This window comes from Choloepus didactylus, chromosome 2 (genome assembly GCF_015220235.1).
Source record: "Choloepus didactylus isolate mChoDid1 chromosome 2, mChoDid1.pri, whole genome shotgun sequence".
NCBI lineage: Eukaryota > Metazoa > Chordata > Mammalia > Pilosa > Megalonychidae > Choloepus > Choloepus didactylus.
The window spans coordinates 183,313,697-183,335,057 of record NC_051308.1 but is presented as its reverse complement, the minus strand read 5'-3'; the positions used below and the strand labels follow the sequence as shown (position 1 = coordinate 183,335,057).

Sequence of the window (21,361 nt, the reverse complement as noted above, 5' to 3'; positions counted from 1 at the left end):
AAAAAGACTGGAAAAAAAACAAACAAACAGATATTCAGGAACCAGAGGGACCATAAAAAAAAGAGATCTAACATTCATGTCACCAGAGCCCTTTAACAGGAAGAGAAAGAGCAGGGCTGAAAAAGTATTCAAAGAAATAATGACTGAAAATTTCCCAAATCTGGCAAAAAGACATGAACCTACAGGTTCAAGATGAGCAAACCCCAAACAGGATAAATCCAAAGAAATCTACAGCAAGACACAGAAGAGTCAAATTTCTGAAAACTCAACAACAAAGAAAAAATCTTAAAAGCAGCAAGGGAGAAAGAACACCTTACTTACAGGGGGAAAACAACTCAAATGACATCAGATTTCTCATCAAAAATCATGGAGGTTATATGGCACAACATTTTCAAGTGCTGAAAGAAAAAAACTGTTAATCCAGAATTCTAGAGCCAGTGAAAATATGCTTCAGGAATGAAGAAGAAATCAAGATATACTCTGATGAAGGAAAACTACAAGCACTTGTCACCAGCAGACCTACCCTCAAAGAATGGCTAAAAGAAATTCTCTAATGAGAAAGGAAATAATAAAAGGCATCTGAGAACATCAGAAGGGAAGAAAGAACCCAGTAAGAGTAAAAACATGGGCAACTACAATATACTTTCATTCTCTTCTTGATTCTTCTAAATTTTGTTGATGGTTACGGCAAAAATTATAAAGCTGTCTGATTTGATTCTAAATGCATGTAGAAAAAATATTTAGGACAATTATATTATAAATGGGGGGGAAGAGTGAAGGGATGTGAAGAGAGGTAAGATTTCTACATTTCACCTGAATTAGGAAAGTTTACACCAGTAGAATGTGATAAATTTTGAATATATAACACCTTGAGCAACCACTAAAAAAGTTACATAAAAAGATACACTCAAAAACCATACAAAAATAAAAATGAAATTCCAAAACTGTTCAGGTAACCCACAGAAAGGCAGGAAAAAGAAAACAGAGAAACAAATGGAAAACAAAAAATAAAATGGCAGACCAAGGCTTAAGGGAACAATACCACTAAATACACCAATAAAAAGGTAAGAGGTTGGCAAATGGATTAAAAAATAAGAGCTATCTATAATCCTGTCTACAAAGAACTCACTTCTAATACAACACTATTAGGTAGGTTGAAGGTAGAAGGATGGAAAAAGATATACCATGCAAATACTAATCAAAAGAAAGCAGGAATGGCTAAATTAATATAAAAGGAGTACACTTCAGAACAAAGAAAAGTATCAGACAGACAGGGACATTATCTACTGATAAAAGAGTCAATACACTAAGAAGACCTAGCAATCCTAAATGTGTATGTACACATTTAGCTACAAATTATATGAATAGAAATTAATAGAACTAAAAGGAGAAACAGACGTATGCTCAATTATAGTTGGGGATGTCAACGCACCTCTCTCAATAGTTAGTATAACAACCAGTCAGGAAATCAGCGAGTATACAGAACTCAACAACAGCATCAGCCAATAGAATCTAATTGAAATTTATACAACACTACAGCAAACAACAGCAGAATATACATTTTTTTCAAAGACCCACAAAACATATACCAAGATAGACCATCTTAAGGCCATAAAATAAACCTTTAAGAATGTGTTCTTTGACCACAATGGAATCAGAGTAGACATCAGTAACAGATAACAGGAAAACCTCTGAACACTTGGAAGATAAACAACCCTGTTGCAAATAATCCATAAATAAAAGAGGAAGTCTCAAAAGTGAAATAAAAAAAAAAAATCCACTTGACTAAATGAAAATGTATCAAAATGTGTGGTACACAGCTAAAGCAGTGCTGAGAGGGACATATAAAGCACTAAATGTTTACATTAGAAAAAAAGAAAAATCTAATCAATAATCTAAGATCCCATCTCAAGAAATGAGAAAAGAAAACAAAACAAACCCAAAGCAACCAGAAGGAAGAAAATAATAAAAAGAAGAAATCAATGAAATTGAAAGCAGAAAAATAGAGAAAACCAATGAAACAAAGAACTGGTTCTTTGAAAAGATCAATTTTTTTTTTAAACTTATTTATCAAATTAAAAAAATTTCCAAACAAAACAAAGCAAAGTAATGGGAAAAACAAATAAAAAGATCAATAAAACTAACAAACCTCTTGCAAGTCTGACATGAAAAATAAAAGAGGAAGTCATTAAATTATCAATGTCAAAATGAAACAAAGATATCACTAGAGACCCTGCAGACATCAAAAGGATAATAAGGGAATACTGTGAACTCTATACACATGAATTTGACAATCTAGATAAAAGGACTGATTCCTCACTACCACAATTCACCCAATACAAAGAAGATAATTTGAATAGCCTCATAGCTATTAAGAAAATTGAATTCATAATTTTAAGAACCCCCCAAAAAAGAAATCTCCAGCCCCAGATTTTTTCACTGGAGAATTCTACCAAACATTTAAAGAACAATTAGCACCAATTCTATGTAATTTCTTCCAGAAAACAGAAGAGGAGGAAAAACATCCCAATTCATTTTATGAAGCTAGTATTACTCTGATACAAAAACCAGACAAAGACAGTACAAAAAAAGAGGAAACTACAGACCAGTATCTCTCATGAATACAGACACAAAAATTCTTAACAAAATATTAGCAAACAGAATTCACCAATATATAAAAATAATTATACACCATGACCAAGTTGAGTTTATTCCAGAGACACAAGGCTGGTTCAACATACATGGATTAGAAGAGTCAACATAGCAAAGATGTCATTTCTCCCCAAATTGACATATGGGTTGCAAGCAATTCCTATCAATGTCACAGCAATATTTTCTGTAAATAAAGACAAGATTATTCTAAAGTGTATATTGAAAGGAAAATGAAATAGATTAGCTAAAACTCTTTTCAGAAAAAAAGAAGAAAGTGGAAGGGATCACTCTACCTGATTTTTTTTTTTTTTTTTAGGTGTAGGAACGATTTATTAATAGACAAGGCCTAGAGACTTATTTCTTCTTGGACACACCCACAGTGCAACCGTGGCAGCCAGCAGTCTTGGTGTGCTGGCCTCAGACATGAAGGCCCCAGAAGTGGCGCAGCCCCCTGTGGACCTGAATCTTCTTCAGTCGCTCCAGATCTTCACGGAGCTTATTGTCCAGACCGTTGGCCAGGACCCGGCTGTATTTTCCATCCTTGATGTCATTCTGTCTGTTCAAGAACCAGTCTTATACTGGTGTGGATTCTGCATAATGGTGATCACACGTTCCACCTCATCCTCAGTGAGCTCTCCTGCCCTCTTGGTGAGGTCGACGTCTGCCTTCCTCAACACCACATGAGCATACCTTCATCCCACACCCTTAATGGCAGTGATGGCAAAGGCTATTTTCTGACACCCATCGATGTTGGTGTTGAGTACTCACAAAACATGCTGGGACTTCTCGGGGATCACTAGAGACATGGCTGCAGCAACAGCAGCAACAGCGTGTATATCTTCTCTCTACCTAATTTTAAGACTAATTATAAATAGCTACACTCTTGATTAAAACTGTACCTTACTGAGAGAGGAAATGACACACAGATCAATGGAACAGAATAAAGAACTCAGAAATAGACCTATACAAATATACCCCAAGTTATTTTTGACAAAAATATAAGAGAAAGAATAGCCTTGTCAACAAATGGTGCAGGAAGAAGTAGAAATCCATAGGCAAAAAAGGAAACTTGTCTAAACCTCACACCTTATACAAAAATTAACTCAAACTGAATCACAAACTTAAATGTAAAATTATAAAACACAGAAGAAAATTTGGGGGATCTAGAACTAGGCAGAGCGTTCTTAGATTTGACACCAAAAGCATATCCATAAAAGGAAATACTGGTAAAGTGGAATTCATCAAGATTAAAAACTTTTGTTCTGTGAAAGACCCTATTAAGGGAATGAGAAAACAAGCTACAAAGTGGGTGAAAATATTTGCAAACCATAAAGTTGTAGTATCTAGAGTATATAAAGAAAACTCTAAACAGTAACAAAGTAAACATACTATTAGAAAATAGGCGAAAGATTTGAACAGACATTTCACTGAAAAGGATATACAGTTGGCAAATAAGCACATGCAAAGGTGTTCAATATCATTTGTCATTAGGGAATGCAAATTAAAAACTATATGAGATATGACTACATCCCATCAGAGTGACTAAAATAGAAAAGACTTGACAATACCAAATGCTGGTACAGATACCAAAAAAATAGATCACTCATGCATTGCTGGTGAGAATGTAAAATGGTACAGACACTCCAGAAAACAATTTGGCAGTTTCTTAAAAAGCCAACTTGAAACTATCATATGACAGCAACTGCACTTTAGGGCACATATCTCAAAGAAATGAAAACTTATGTCTACACATGCAAAAAACATTACACAAATTGTTCATAACAGATTTATTTGAAACAGCTAAAACCCGAAAACCAACTCGATTCCTTCAACAGGGGAATGTTACACAAACTGTGTTACATCCATACCATGGAATACTACTTGTGCCAGTTTGAATGTATTGTGTCCCCCAAATGCCATTATCTTTGTGGTCTTGTGTGGGGCAGACGTTTTTGGTGCTGGCTGGATTTGCTTGGAATGTGCCCCACCCAGCTGTGGGAGATGATTTTGATGAGATGTTCCCATGGAGGCATGGCCCCGCCCATTCAGGGTGGGCCTTGATAAGTGGGGCTATATAAATGAGCTGACTCAAAGAGAGGGAAGTGAGTGCAGCTGTGAGTGGCGTTTTGAGGAGGAGCAAGCTTGCTGGAGAGGAATGTCCTGGGAGAAAGCCGTTTTGAGGCCGGAGCTTTGGAGCAGACGCCAGCTGCCTTCCTGGCTAGCAGAGGTTTTCCGGATACCATTGGCCATCTTCCAGTGAAGGTACCCGATTGTTGAGGTGTTACCTTGGACTTTTTGTGGCCTTAAGACTGTAACTGTGTAGTGAAATAAACCCCCGTTTTATAAAAGCCTATCCATCTCTGGTGTTTTGCATTCTGCAGCATGAGCAAACTAGAACACTACTCAACAATAGAAAGAATGAACTACTGATACACATTACAACTTGGATGAGTCTTCAGAGAATTGTGCTCAGTGAAAAAAGCCAACTGCAAAAGGTTACACACTGTTTGATTCCATTTATATAAAATTCACGAAATGACAGAATTGTAAAAAAAAAAAAAACAAAGTAGAAGTTGCCAGGGGTTAGGACTTGGGGTGAGGTGGGGGAGACAGAAGGGAAGTAGATTTAGCTATAAAAGGGCAATATAGGGATTTTTCTGGTAATAGAATTTTTATATCTTGACAGTATCTAAGTCAATATTCTGATTGTGATAATGAACTATACTTCTGCAAGAAGTTACCACTGGAGAAAACCAGGTAAAGCGTACACAGGAGCTCTGTGATTTCTTACAACTGCATGTGAATTACTAATTATCTCAAATAAACATGTTTAATTTTTAAGTCATGAGAAAATGCAAATCAAAACCTCAATGGTACACACCTACACATCCACCAAAAAGGCTTAAATTAAACAATGGCCACATCAAGTATTGGCAAGGATGGAAAGCAAATGGAACACACATGCACTGATGAGGGGAGTATAATATGATACAATCACTTTGGGAAAATATGTAGTGTTTCTTATGAAATTAAACCCATACATATAGGAGAAAATCTTTGAGATCTAGGCTAGGCAAAGAGCTCCTAGACTTGACACGCAAAGCACAATCCAAAAGAGGGAATTCTACTCCTAGGTATTTACCCAAGAAACAGATGTACATATTCACAAAAAGACATACAAGAATGTTCATAGCAGCTTCATTCATTATAGCCAAAAACTGGAAACAGACCAGGTGTCCATTAAAAGCAGAATGGATGAACAAACTATGGTATGTTCATATAATGGAGTATTACGCAGCAATAAAAAGGAACAAATCACTCATGCATACAAGGATGAGTCTCATAAACAGGATGAGTGAAAACAGCCAGGGCCAAAGGGGTATAGCTTCCATTAACATGCACTTCTAGAGCAGGCTAACCTAACTAAATTAAAATGAAAAATATATCAGAATAATGGTTGTCTCAGCAAGGGTAGGAACAGGAATTGACAGGGAAGGGACATGAGAGAATTCTCTGTGGTGATGACAAAACACATAGGATAGTATATTTAAGATTTGCTTTCCACATTGCACTGCATACATATTTTATGTAAAAATAAGCAAATACTAAATTAATCAAATACATGGTTAAGCATTTAGGGATGAACTATACTGATGTGTGCAATATACTTTGAAATGCATCCAAAAAAATGTGAATGAATAGATGAATGGAGAGACAGCTATGTGATAATATAAATACAGCAAAATGTTAATCACAGAATCTAGGTGGTAGATATAAGAGATCCACTGTGGAGTTCTTTCCATTTTTCTGTATGTTTTCTATATTATGTTTCAAATTTTTCATAATAAAAAGTTGGGAAATAGAAAAGTAAGTGGAAAACAGGAGCCATCTGTAAAACACAGGATTGAAGTCATAAATCCTCCTCAACCAAGGTAGGCTCTGGAAGCCAGACGGTGGCTACATATTCCCTTCAAGCAAGAAACTAGAAAACCTACTCTGGTCCATCACCCTATTCCACATCCTCACCAAGAATCTCCAGTTTCTAGACTAGGAAAATCTATCTCATTTGAATATTAATAAGCAAAAAACATTGAGTCTGTCTCCATACAGTAATACTGTTAGAAAGAGTAAAGCAAGCAGCACAACTTTCCCAGACACAATGAAAATCCGCCAGAAAAAAAAAAAAATGTTGCCACTGAATAGATGAGAGCTCTAATTCAACATTCAAAAACAAGTAAATATCTTGATGAATAAATCACATCTATGAAAGAACATTATAAACCAGAACTACAGGAACTCATAGAAAAAACAGTTCAGACCACGGAATGATTTGAAACATACCCAAAAAAAATTATTGAACTTCAAAGATAAGGAAAGAATTCTTTGAACATACTAACAAAAACATGAAATCACTTAGAAGAGAAAGAACATCAGGTTGGCATCAAACTTCTTCAAAAAATATTTAATACCAGCAAACAGTATAACAACATTTATAAGATACTAAAACAAATGAAAGTAGGAGCCAAGGATTTTAAATGCAGACAAGCTGTCCTTCAAGCATAAATCTACAGATAAAAATGTCCAACATTCTTAATTGAGGCAATACTATCACTTTGCTGAGCACTTTCTGAGAACTCTACCACTGACCGGGCTTCAGGAAAAGGACTAGTATGGTAAGCACCAAATATATTTAACTATACAACTAATTCTAAAACAAAGTGAGGGTAACAGAAAGTTTTATCACATTTTCCTGCACAAATTGAATTTTTGGATAATTAAATAGCCCGCGTTATTGGAAGCAAGTTTCTCTTTTCAGAAGAATTCAAACTTTAAAAATGTAGAAGAAACAAAAATAATTAGAAATCTACTATTTTGCAAACTTTAATGAAATTCTGTAATTGATTTAGGCAAAAATGATCAAAGGATAAAACCATTAGATAAAACAATGGTGGAGAATTCTACAATGGAAGGATCTGAGTGTCCCTATATGAACCTACTGTTCAATCTTTACAACTCTAAGAGTAGGACAACCAGATATGGTGTTGCAAGACGTGACGTAAGAAGTTCACAGCACCAAATAATAAGTATTCTTTAAAAAGAAAAAAAAAAACTGAAAACCTGGATCTAATCAGTTACAGAAAATAAGGAGATAGAGAAAGAAATCTACAAGGGAGCAAACAAAATTCAAAACCCAGGAAATTATACAGGACAAGTAATCTAATTTCCTCAAAAAGTCAATGGCATAAAAACAAAACAAAGTTCAAAGTGGCAGTTGCAGATAGGGGCATCAGCTTTAATGGTTTTTTGTTTGTTTGTTTGTCTGTTTGTTTTAACTTTTATATTGAAAAACATTCAAACTTACAGGACAGTAACAAAAATAACAAAAAACACCATTCAGAGAACTCCAACATACATCATACCCCTATGCCCCAGATACCCAGATCCACTGATTTTAATATTTTGCCACATTTGCCATAAAATTCTGTCATTCCATTTTCTGAACACTTGACTATAGGCTGTATACATCATGCTCCTTGAATACTTATTATTCCCATGTACGTTTCCTAAAAACAAGGAAATTAACTTATTTAACCACTTAAAGTGTAGTTATCAAGTTCAAGAAACTTAATATTGATATAAAGCTTACAGTTCATATTCCAATTTTTTCATATGTCACAATAATGTCCTTTGAGCCTTCTCTCCTCCCTTGTTATATATCCTGTGCTGGTTTGGAGCTGTTATGTAGCCCAGAAAAGACTATGTTCTTTTAATACATTCTTGTGTGGGCAGACCTATTGCTGGGTGGGACCTTTTAATCGATTAGGTTGTTTCCATGGAGATGTGACCCAGCCCATTCAAGGTGGGTCTTAATCCCCTTGCTGCAGTCCTCTCTAAGAGGATAAAAGACAGCGTCTCTGAGCTCTCATAGTTTCATCTAAGAGAGAAATGCCCAGAGACATTTGGAGAAACAGTTTTGAAACCAGAGATATTTTGGAGAGACAGACCAGCAGATGTCACCACGTGCCTTCCCGCTGTGACAGAGGAACCCCTGGATGCCAGCAGCCTTTCCTCAGAGAAGGTTTCTCCCTCTTGAGACCTTCGTTTGGACATTTTCATGTCCTTAGAACTGTAAATTTGTAACCTAATAAATCTCCTTTGTAAAAGCCAATCCATTTCTGGTATATTACATTCTGGCAGCTTCAGCAAACCAAAACATATCCCATCCAGGACCATGTATTGCATTTAATTGTCATGCTCTTTAGTAGCTCTTTTTTTTTTTTTAATTGTTGAAATATATACAACACAAACTTTCCCATCTCAACCTCCAAGATTTTCCATTCAGTGGGATTAAACACATTCACAGTACTACAGTACCCTCTCACCTAACCTTCCCACCAAACACAAAACCTGCACACATTATGTATTACCTCTCCAATCCCCTGCCCCTAGCAACCTATACTCTTAATTTCTTTCGCTACGAGCTTCTGTATTTTCCAATGTTTTGTCTGTAGTCACCGTGGGGTTTAAATTTAACATCCTAAGTCAACAGCAATCTCATTTGCTTTGACACCAACTTAATTTCAATAGCATACACAAACTGTGTTGCTATACCCCTGCACCCTCCACTTTTATGCAATTCTTAACAAAAATTACATATTTAAGCTTTATGAATCCTAACCACTGATTTATCATCACATTTTACAAATTAGCCTTTTAGATCCTTTAGGAAGTAAAAAGTGGACTACTAGTGCAATACAACAGTACTGGCATTTATATTTATACGTTGTTACCTTTACCAGAGATTATTTCTTCATGTACCTTCAATCTACGGTCCTTTCCTTTCAACCTGCAGAACTCTCTTTAGCATTTTTTGTAGGGCTAGTCTAGTGGTGATGAACTCCCTCAACTTTTGTTCATCTGGGAATATCTTAACATCTCATTTATTTCTGAAATGTATTTTTACTAGACATAGAATAATCGGTTGGCAATTTTCTGCTTTTAGCACTTTACAAAGGTCATTCCACTTTCTTCTTGCCTCCATAATTTCTGGTGAGAAATCAGCATTTAATCTTTTTGAGGTGCCCTTGTACATGAGACATTGCTTCTCTCTTGCAGCTTTCGGAATTCTCTTGTTATCTTTGGCATTTGACAGTTTTATTATGATATGCCACTGTGGAGCTTTTGGGTTTATCCTGTCTGGAATCTGTTGTGCGTCTTAGATGTATATATTCATGTCTTTGATTAAATTTAGGAAGTTTTCAGCCATTATTTCTTTGAATATTCTTTCTACACCGTTATTTCTCATCCTTCTGGGATTTCTACAGTGTATATTGGTATGCATGATGGTGTCCCATAGGTTCCTCAGGCTCTATAGTTTTCTTCATTCTTTCCACTTTCTCCTTCTCGATATGAATGATTTCAATTGTTTTATCTTCAAATTCTCTGATTCTTTCTTCAGGCAGCTCCGATCTGCTGTTGAACCCCTCTAGAGAATTTTTAATTTCTGTTACTGTAGTCTTCAGCTCAGTTTTTTTTCGATTCGCAATTTCTATCTCTTTATTGATATCCTCTTTGTGTTCTTCTGTTGTTCTCCTGATTTCCTTTAGCTCTTTGTCCACGTCTTCCTTTAGCTCTCTGAGTATATTTAGGACCATTTTTTTTAAGTCTTTGTCTGCTATGTCCCAGGTTTTGTCCTCCTCACTGATGGATTCTAATACTTTAATATTCTCTTTTTTTAGGCCATCATTTCCTGGCTCTTTATATGTTTTATGATCTTTTATTGACATCTAGGCATTTTGATATTTTAGGTAGTTATCACTGAAAATTAGACTATGAGGTATCTGTTCCTTAACTTATATCCAGCTAGTTATTATGATAGAGCTTTCCTTGAATATCAGGAGCTAACAAGAAAAAAAGGAGGGAAAAAAAGAAAACACCTTTCCCAGTCCTTGCAGACTGACCTGTGTAACTTTTCTTCTTCAGCACTTATTCATACAATCAGTTTAGAGTATAACTCCAGGCCAAAGCATAGGGGTCTCGCAAGTCCTTTCTGCACATGCTTCTTGGGCATGCATGTGTGGCCCTAGGAATTCCCCCATTTACCCAGTTAAATGTCCCCTCTTCCCTAGGAAACAAGTTTCCCTACAGTCCCAGGCACTGCACTATATGTCCTAGAGCCAGAAATCCTTTGCCACAGGCAGCACAACTGGATTGCTCTCCCACAGCATTCTGTAGGAGAGTTCCCTGAGCTTCCTTCTACATGCAAGGCAAGTTCTGGGATGGTGAGTCCCAGAGGCCACCACTAGATGGAGTGGGCCAGACATACATGCTCCCAGTATGTGCAGAAGTCCTTCTGGAACCAGTACTGAGGGATCCACCCTAAAGGACAGGCCAGCTCCACATAAAGCCAGTGATGGGTGAGAAAGAGGCCAGCCAGGGCATCACTAGATCCTACCATTCTCAAGTTGCTTTTTTCTTGATTCAACGCCAACCCTGATACTGCAGTCCTTTAACTGTTTTCTGGAGCTTTGAGAGAGAGGTTTCTACTAGTTCTTGTTGGTTGTTCAAAGCTTCTGTAAAGGATTAGGGCCTTGGAGTGTCTCACTCTGCATCTTGAATGGAGTTCTGCTTTAGTTTTTATTTTTAAACAAGTGATGTAACAACCAAATCAATCTTTGGATTTTGTCTGGATACTGGTTTAAATAAACCAAATGTAAACAGACATGCATGAGATGTCAAGGAAATTTAATATGCACTGCATAGTACATGATATAAAGGAATTACTGTTAATTTGGTTAAGCGCAATAACAGCATCATAGGTAAGTAATGAAAGTTCACGTTTATACTAGTCTTTCTAATTCTGTATATGTTTTAAGATCTTCATAATTTAAAAAATATATTTGCAGAGAAAATAAGAGAGAAATTGAAGTCAGCAAGCACTGACCATCCTTTGAAGGAATTTTACTGCATAAGGGAGCAAAGAAATATGAGGTATGGCAACTGGTGGGAAAAGTGAGATAAAAAGTAGGATGTTTTAAAATGGGATAAATTCACTTCTGTTTGCTTTGATTTTCTCAGTGAAACAGAAAGAAAAGTTATCTTAAGAATGAAAATGGAAAAGAGCTATTAGGGTTTTAAGGAGAGCATAGGAGGCATGAGATAAGTCAACTAATACAGTGGGAGAATGAATAGCCAAGGGAAGTATGTTTGCCTGGCAATGTTATTGCCTTTATAAGTTCGTGGTCATAAATGTAAAGTGAGACCAGTCAATGGGGTTGTGTGTTTTTCTCTAGCCACATTCAACTACACAGATATAAAGTAAACAAACAGTTTGATTTAAATAACATTGAGATTGTGCCAAGGAGTCCAATGACATGAGAGGCAGGTAAGGTAGTCAAGGATATATGCACAGGTGTAGTTATAAAGATCGACGAAAGGATTTAAATTTGGTAAGGGGAGAAAAGAGGACATTGAGGGTGAGAGACAGAAGAAGGTAATAGAATCATGGATTCTAGGCCCTGATCCAGCTGAAGGACAGTTGGAGTCAGATTACTAGAACAAGCAAAGAAGAAAGATAACAGGGGATGTCAGAGCGGGAAACATAAAACAGATTATGGAGAGGCTGCAGTTGTTTGTAAAGGATAAATATAGGATATAACTATGGTATGAGTAGGTGAGGTGCAATGCAGGATCGTATCACCAGAAGAGAGGAGTTTAAGATCCCAAGAAGTGTCATCTACAGGTATGTTAAAATTTCCCAGAAATCTACATATTCTAAAATTTCTCTTATCGGCATATTGTTATTATTACAAGTAAACTCCATTTTTTTAAATTAATAACATGAGCATTTTTAAATATGTCATTACAAACCAAGCAAACTGTTATGTCCCTGGCATGCCATGTTTATTCAACAATTGGTACCTTTTCATAGCTAAACGGAAAGTGTTAACATATAACTACATCCAAGTCACTCTTATTTACTTTTTCATTTTCTACTGCATTTGAAGAAAAAATAAATGGTCTCATTTTAACAGGAGGTATACTTTTAATTCACATTCCTATTAACTAAAAAATATCAGTATTCATCAAAATTAGTTATCCTAATGCCAGTTTCTTTAAGAAGAAAGCATACATTTATGTCCCTGACACAGTACCCAACTCACAGTAATGATTCAATAAATATATACACCATTCTATTAAAGGGGACAGATAATACTTCAAGCCCACATAGTTATTTAATATTTACTTCAGTGCCTATTTCTAGAATAGACACCTAAATTTTCATGCAATGAATCACTTCGGGTGTGGGAAGTTATAAATTTAAAGTTCCAGGGTGGATTAAATCCTGAATATGAAGTTTCACAGTTGACTAGGAAACACTTCTATAACACCCCCTTACACGCTCCCCCTATAACTCAGATCTCAGAAGAGAATAAGGTAGCAAAAAGTAAAGTTATGCCACTAGTGATGGAACCCAATAAAATGGCTCTTATCTTCCCAATATTTTTTCATGGCCTAGTCAATAATACATTTAACATACTATATTTTAAATATGCTACTTACTGTGGTGTGATGGGATATATTGCTGACAATATTGAGGTTTTTGAGCAGTTGGGGAGAACCACTGTATTGTCCAGAAATCTGCTTCCTAACTTCAGCTGCCACAGTTCTATAGCAAAGAAAGCAAATACATTATTTAAGGAAAAAAAAAAAGGAGTGTGTTCAGCCCAGACTGCCACACAGGACAGGCGGCTGGATCCGGCTGACCAGAGCAGGAGGCAACAAGATTTTAATGCCCCATGCACCCTTCTTAGCAGTTGGCTGGGGAGATAACACTTCACAGCTGTGCAGCAAATGGCTTCTGTGCTGGAGGACTGGTGGCTGCAGCCAGGAGACGAGCACAGAAGGGAGCAGCTTTCAACACCCATGCACCCATCTCAGCAGTTGGCTGGGGAGATAACCCTTCACAGCACCAGGGCCGAGAGCTCCCATGCCAGGGAATAGTGGCTAGAGCCAACTGCCAAGCATGGAGCAAGCAGTTTTCCAAACCCCATGCACCCATCTCCACAGATGGCTGGGGAGCTAACCCTTCACAGCCCTGTGGCAGAGAGCTCATGTGCCAGGGACTGGCAGCTACAGGCAGACACTGAGCATAGAGCGATAGCTTTCCAAGCCCCATGCACACATCTCAGCATTTGAGATAACCCTTTAGAGCCCCACAGCCGAGAGCTCCCATGCTAGAGATGGGTGCCTAGAGCCAGTCAAAGGGCACAGAAGGGAACAGTTTTACATGCACTGGGAATCCAACTCAGCAGTTGGCTGGGGACATAATCCTTCACAAGCCAGCTGCTGAGAGCTCCCATGAGGGAACTATAGATTTGATGGGCTTGTGGTGTGCACAGCTGAGAGGCAAACGCACGACATGGAAGCTGCAAGTGCCTTTCCTCAACCCCAGGGACCCGCAGGTACACAGTGGACAGGGATTGCACTGCATTTAACCTGGCAGGTGAGATGAACAGCTCCAAAGCCTCAGAGCAGTCCACTTACAGCCCCAGGCATTACTGGGGCCACTGTGCCTAGAGTGGACTCCTTGCCAAACTGCACAAGGTCAGCCCCTTTCTCACAGGGCTGGCAGTCCCAAGTCCACAGGGAAAACTGGTGAGCTAACTGGATTTCTAACCAGTTTTGACCCCACCCAGCACACAAACGAAGTTGGGAGAGAACTGGCTTGAGGGTAGAGGTGGCAAAAGAGTGCCATTTGCTGTTAGGTCATGAAAAGTGCACTCCACCAAGCTGGTAGCTCTGCCAAATTATACATAAATGTTCAAATAATACATTTCCCAAAATAATCTTACCAAGATAAGCAAATGCCCAGAAACAAACATAAAATCAAAAAGCACCTGAAGAATCATGAAGATATAGACAAGGCAAACAAACAAATTAAAAAGCTGGAAGAGACACAAAATCTGGAGCCGTTAATTAAGGAAGTACACAAAAACCCACAAAACAATTTCAACAAGATGGCGAAAGACATCAAGGACATCAAGAAGACCCAAGAAGAGTATAAAGAAGAATTTCAAAGAGCTAATGAAAAATTAGGAGATCTTATGGAAATAAAAGATACAGATGATGAAATTAAAAATATACTAGAGACACAACAGCAGATCTGAAGAGGCATAAGAAAGGATAAGTGCACTAAAGGACACACAATGGAATGCTAACACAAAAGAACAAATGGTGAAAAAAAATCAAAAAACTTGAAATGGATCTCAGGGAAACGATGGACAATATGAAGGGCACAAATATAAGAATCATTGGTGTCCCAGAAGGAGAGGAAAAGACAAAAGGGCTACAAAGTATTTCAAGACATAGTTGGAGAAAATTTCCCCAAACCTTCTAAATGACATAAATATGCAAATCAAAGATGCCCAACGAACTCCAAATAGAATAAATACAAATAAACCCACTCCGAGACATATTCTGATCAGACTGTCAAAGCGGAAGAGAAGGAGAAAGTTCTGAAAGCAAGAGAGACGCAATTCACCACATGCAAGGGAAACAACATAAGACTAAGTACTGACTACTCAGCGGGCAACACAGAGGTGAGAAGGCAGTGGTATGACATATTTAAAATTCTGAAGGAGAAAAATTGCCAACCAAGAATATTTTATCCCACAAAGTTCTCCTTCAAAATTGAGAGAGAGCTTAAAATTTTCACAAACAACTGCTCAGATAATTTGTTAACAAAAGACCTGCCCTACAAGAAATATTGAAAGGAACTCTACTAGCTGAGAAAAAAAAGACAGGAGAGAGAGGCCCGGAGATCAGAAGAGAACTGAAGGATATTAGTAAGGGTAACTTAAAGGAAATAAAGAAAGAGAGGGAAAAAATAGATCTGACAACTAAAAACCAAAGGATAAGATGACAGATTGAAGAGCTGCCTTCACAGTAATAACACTGAATGTGAATGGACTAAACTCCCCAAATAAAAGATACAGATTGGCGGAATGGATTTAAAAACATGAACCTTCAATATGCTGTTTACAAGAGACTCACCTAAGACACAGCAACACAAAGAGATTGAAAGTGAAAGGATGGGAAAAAAATATCACACACAAGCTACAGCCAAAAGAAAGTAGATGTACCAACACTAATTTCAGATAAAATAGACTTTAAATGCAAAGAAGTCATCAAGAGACAAAGAAGGACACTATATACTAATAAAAGGGACAGTTCACCAAGAAGAAACAACAATCATAAATGTTTATGCACCCAATAAAGGTGCTCTAGATACATGAGACAAACATTGGCAAAACTGAAGGAAGCAATAGACGTTTCTACGTATTCATGGGAGACTTCAATATACCACTCTTTTCTATAGACAGACCAACCAGAAAGAGGGCCACTAAGGAAAATGAGAACCTAAACAATGTGATAAATGAATTAGACTTAACGAAGATATGCAGAACATTACATCCCAAATAACTAAGATACATCCTTCTCTAGCACTCATGGGAAGAACATTCTCCGGGATAGATCATATGCTGGGGCATAAAAGAAGCCTCAATAAATTTTAAAAATATTGAAATTATTCAAAGCACCTTCTCTAACCATATGGAATGCAACCAAAAGTCAATAACTAAAAAAGAACCAGAACATTCACAAATACATGGAGGTTAAACAACACACTCCTAAACTATCAGTGGGTCAAAGAAGTAACTGCAAGAGAAACTGCTAAATATAGAGAGACAAATGAAAATGAGAATATAACATATCAAAATCTATGGGATGTTTAGAGGCAGTGCTGAGACGGAATTATGTAGCTCTAAATGCATATATCAAAAAGCAAGGGTGAGAAAAATGTTCAGAAGTTGATTCTGGTAATTAATACACAACTATATGATGGTACTGTGAATAGTTGATTGTACATTGTGGATGACTGGAGGGTATGTGAATATATCTCAGTAAAATTGTATTTTAAAAAAATAGTAAATCATAGCTCAGAAATAGCACTTTGGAATTTCCAAAAAAATAAGAGTAAGCAGGAAATCACTTAAGGCAGCAGGGCAAGTTAATTAAAAAGGAGATGAACTGTGGGAAAAAAAATAAACCAAGGGGTGTAAATCTGCCTGGCAACATGGGACATGACTCCTGGGGATGAACCTGGACTGGCATTGTAGAATTGAGAAAGACTTCTGGACCAAAAGCGAGAAGAAAAAGGAAAGAAAATAAAGTTTCAGTGGTTGAGAGATTTCAGATGGAGTCAAGAGTTCATTCTGGAGGTAACACTTATGCATTATATAGATATCCATGTTTAGTTTTTAGTTTATTAGAATAGCTGGAAGGAAATATATGACATTGGTGAACTGTAATCCAGACTCCTTGATTCTTGAAAACAATCATATAACTACATAGCTTATATAGTGTGACTGCAAAAAACCTTATGGCTCACACTCCCTTTACCCAGTGTATGGACAACGGAGTAGAAAAATGGGGACAAACAGTTAATGAAAAACAGGGAGAGGAGGGGTAAGGAATGTTTTGGGTGTTCTTTCTTACTTTAATTTTTATTCTTATTTATATTTTTACATGTTGGAGTAATGAAAATGTTCAAAAATTTATTGTGGTGATGAATTCCCAACTATATAATGAAACTGTGAACAACTGTTGTGAACTTTGGATGATCATATGGTATGTGAATGTATTTCAATAAAATTGCATTAAAAATTTTAAAAAAAAGATTAAAATTTTAAAAAAACCTATGGGATGCAGCAAAGGGGGAAATTTATAGCTCAAAATGCATACATTAGAAAGGAAGAAAAGTTAAAAGCAAAGAACTAACAACAACAGAAGCTAGAAAATGATCAGCAAACTAACCCTACAGCAAATAGAACAAAAGAAATATCAAGGATTAAAGCAGAAATAAATGATACGGAGAACAAAAACAAAAACAAAAAAAACAAAGAATAAATAAAACCACAGTTGGTTCTTTGAGAAGATCAAGATTGATAAACCCTGAGATAGACTGAGATACAGGAATTTAAACAACTAATGCTAAATCAATTCAAAAAGTTTAGAGAAGATATGGCAAAAGAGATAACGGCTATAAAGAAAACACTGGGCATACATAAGGCAGAAATCAAAAGTTCAAAAAAATAACTGGCAGGATCTATGGAAATGAAAGGCACAACACAAGAGATGAAAGACACAATGGAAACAGACAACAGCAGATCTCAAGAGGCAGATGAAAACACTCAGGAACTGGAGAATGAAATGCCTAAAAGCCTACATGCAAAGGAGCAGATGGAGAAAAGAATGGAAAAATATGAGCAACATCTTCGGGAACTTAAGGACGAAATGAAATATAAGAACATATGTATCATTAGTGTCCCAGAAGGAGAAGAGAAGGGAAAAGGGGCAGAAGCAATAATAGAGGAAACAACCAATGAAAATTTCCCATCTCTTATGAAAGACATAAAATTATAGATCCAAGATGCACAGTGTACTAAAAACAGAATAGATCTAAATAGTCTTATGCCAAGACACTTAATAATCAGATTATCAAACATCAAAGACAAAGGGAGAATCCTGAAAGCAGCAAGAGAAAAGTGATCCATCACATACAAAGGAAGCTTAGTAAAACTACGTGTGGATCTCTCAGCAGAAACCACGGAGGCAAGAAGGAAGTGGTGTGATATATTTAAGATACTGAAAGAGAAAAACCACCAACCAAGAATCCCATATCCAGCAAAACTGTCCTTCAAATATGAGGGAGAGCTCAAAATATTTTCCAACAGACAATGAGAGACGTTGTGAACAAGACACCCGCCCTACAGGAAATACTAAAGGGAGCACTACAGAGTGATAGGAGAAGACAGGAGTGAGAGGTTTGGAACACAATTTTGGGAGATGGTAGCACAGCAATGTAAGTACACTGAGCAAAGATAACAATGAATATGGTTGAGAGAGGAAGTTTTGGAGCATGTGGGACACCAGAATAAAGGAGGAAAGATAAAGACTGGGACTGTGCAACTTGGTGAAACCTAGAGTGTTCAACAATTGTGATAAAACGTACAAATATGTTCTTTCACGAGGGAGAACAGGCAAATGCAACCTTGTAAGGTGTCAAAAATGGGGAGGCATGGGGGAGGGATGCAATCAACATAAACTAGAGACTATAATTAACAGAAGCATTGTATTATGCTCCTTTTAACGTAACAAAGGCAATATACCAAGGTAAATGCATATGGGGGGGGGATAGGAGAGGGGTATGAGACACTTGACATTGGTGGTGTTGTCTGACTCTTTATTCTACTTTGATTTCAGGTTATCTTTCCTTTTGCTGCTTCCTAGCTATGATGTTTTGTGTGTGTTTTTTTCCTCTCTTTTTTCTTTTTCTTTTGCCTCTCTGTCTTCTTTGACTCTTCCTCCTTTGTGGAAGAAATGTAGGTGCCCTTATATAGACGTGGTGAGGGTGGTGAACACATAAATAAGTGACTATACAGGGAACCATCAATTGTTTTCTTAGGATGGAATGTATGGCATGTGAACAAAATCATCTTAAAAAAAAAAATGGGTTGATCATGAAATCTTGAGGGCAATACACTGAGTGAAATAAGCCAGACACATAAGAACAAATATTGCAGGGTCTCACTGACATGACCTAATTATAATATGTAAACTCATAGATATGAAATATAAGTTACCAAGATACAGAACAAGGCTAAAGAATGGGGAGCGGTTGCTTAGTATGAACAGAATGTTCAACTAGGATGAACTTAAACGTTTGGAAATGAACAGAGGTGACGGCAGGATGCTGTGAGAATAACTAACAATGCCAAATGGTGCGTGAATGAGGTGGAAAGGGGAAGCTCAGAGTCATAGATGTCACCAGAAGGAAAGTTGGAGGTCAAAAGACAGGAATGTATAAAACTGAATCCTATGGTGGGCAATGTCCGTGATTAACTGTACAAACATTAGAAATCTCTTCCACAAACCAGAACAAATGTATGACAACACAACTAGAAGTTAATAATAGAGGGACATATAGAGAAAAAATATACAGCTATTACAACCTATATACTATAGTCATTGGTATTTCAACATTCTTTCATGAACAGTAACAAATGTACTATATCAATACTACGAGTCAATAATGGAGGCGGGTGGTTAGGGATATGGGAGGATTTGAGTTTCCTTTTTTTTTTTTTTTTTTTTCCGCTTCACCTTGATTTCTTTTCTGGAGTAATGAAAAGGTCCTAAAATTGAACAAAAATTAATTGTGGTGATGGATGCACAGCTGTACGAGGGTACCGGGGGCAACTGATTGTACACTTTGGATCTTCGGATAATTGTATGGTATGTGAATATCTCAAAAAAAATTAAAATTTAAAAAGAGACAGTACCACAAAAATCCTAGAAGGTAACATAGGGAAACATCTTCAACATCTCTCTTGAGTGTCTCTAAGACAGCTTCTTAGATCTTACACCCAAAAAACAAGCAACAAAAGAAAAAATAGATAAATGGGAACTCCTCAAAATCATACCATTACCATACCATTACCAGTACTACACTAATGCTAGGGATGAATAATTGCTGGCTGATAAGAGCTCTGGGACATTTTGTGTTATGGCAATTGTTTAAAATTGATAGTGATGATGACTGTACGACAAAGTGAAGATAATGTGAGATACTGATTGTTTGTCTTGGGCAGAATACATGCTATGTGAAATTAGGAAACCCATACTTAAAAAGTCAAGCCCTCCATCTTGAAGCTTGCTCTTGTAAAGCTTATGGCTGTAAAAGGGAGGCTAAGTCTTCCTACAATTATGCATAAGAGACATCTCCAGAGGTGTTGCTCTTTTGCTGCTCAGATGTGGCCTTTCTCTCTTTAAGCCCAAATTGGCAAATAAATTCATTAACCTCCACCCTACGTGGGATATGACTCCCAGGGGAATGAATCTGCCTGCTGAGTGGGACACAACTCCCAAGAATAGGCCTGGCCCTGGCATTGAGGGATTTAAAATAACTTCTTGACTAAAAGGGGGAAAAGAAAGGTAACAAAGTAAGGTTACAGTGGCTAAGAGATTTCAAATAGAGTTGAGAGGCTATCCTGGTGGATATGCAAGCTCCAGCAAGATATCCCAAACGTCCACAGTATGCCATGCTCTAACCAAAAGTAGTCCCAAAATACCTAGGTCCCTATCTGAGATTCTATAAGTTTCACTTACTAAGTTTATCTCTCAGAAACTTAAATCCACCAAAGTGTTCCCATGCCAAACAAGGCCTAAAACCCAGAGGCAACAGCCTCTTTAAGAAGAACAATCAGAATCAGCTACCTTCCCCATAATGCTGACACCCCTTTTCAATATGAAAAAGTTAGGGTGTTCTCTGCCTAGACACCCCTAAAGACCAAGAAAATGATTAAATGAGAGAAAGGGGTAACAACAAACAAGATAGGACTTAACAAAGGATTAGGAATACTGAATCTTTATATAAATATTTTTTTTAGATGCTAGAGTATTAGGATACCTCAAAGGAAAGAACTGAAAAGGAAGTCTGAATTCCATAGGACAAGTTGCATGGTGGAAATTTAATGAAGGTGAATGTCAAATCCCCAGGAGAAGCTGCAAGTTCAAAAAGCCATTGATGGTGATGTTGAATTCTCCAGGAGAAGAAGGCTGGCTGAAGTAGAGATAGAAATTCTTC

The 21,361-nt window shown here is 37.1% G+C and overlaps 1 protein-coding gene and 1 pseudogene across 8 annotated transcripts in view; both read right to left on the bottom strand.

Moving 5' to 3' along the window:
- The window catches only part of DOCK7 (dedicator of cytokinesis 7), a 325,545-nt gene that overhangs the window by 252,213 nt on the left and 51,971 nt on the right, over nucleotides 1-21,361 (bottom strand). For all 8 annotated transcript variants that reach the window (XR_005215342.1, XR_005215344.1, XR_005215343.1 and 5 more), the window contains exon 2: nucleotides 13,216-13,321. Coding sequence is in view for 2 of the 8 variants with exons in the window: in XM_037827046.1 (XP_037682974.1) it covers nucleotides 13,216-13,321 (106 nt within the window). In the remaining 6 variants the exon portion in view is untranslated. The remainder of the gene's footprint in view (nucleotides 1-13,215; nucleotides 13,322-21,361) is intronic.
- LOC119527229 lies at nucleotides 3,007-3,458 on the bottom strand (annotated as a pseudogene).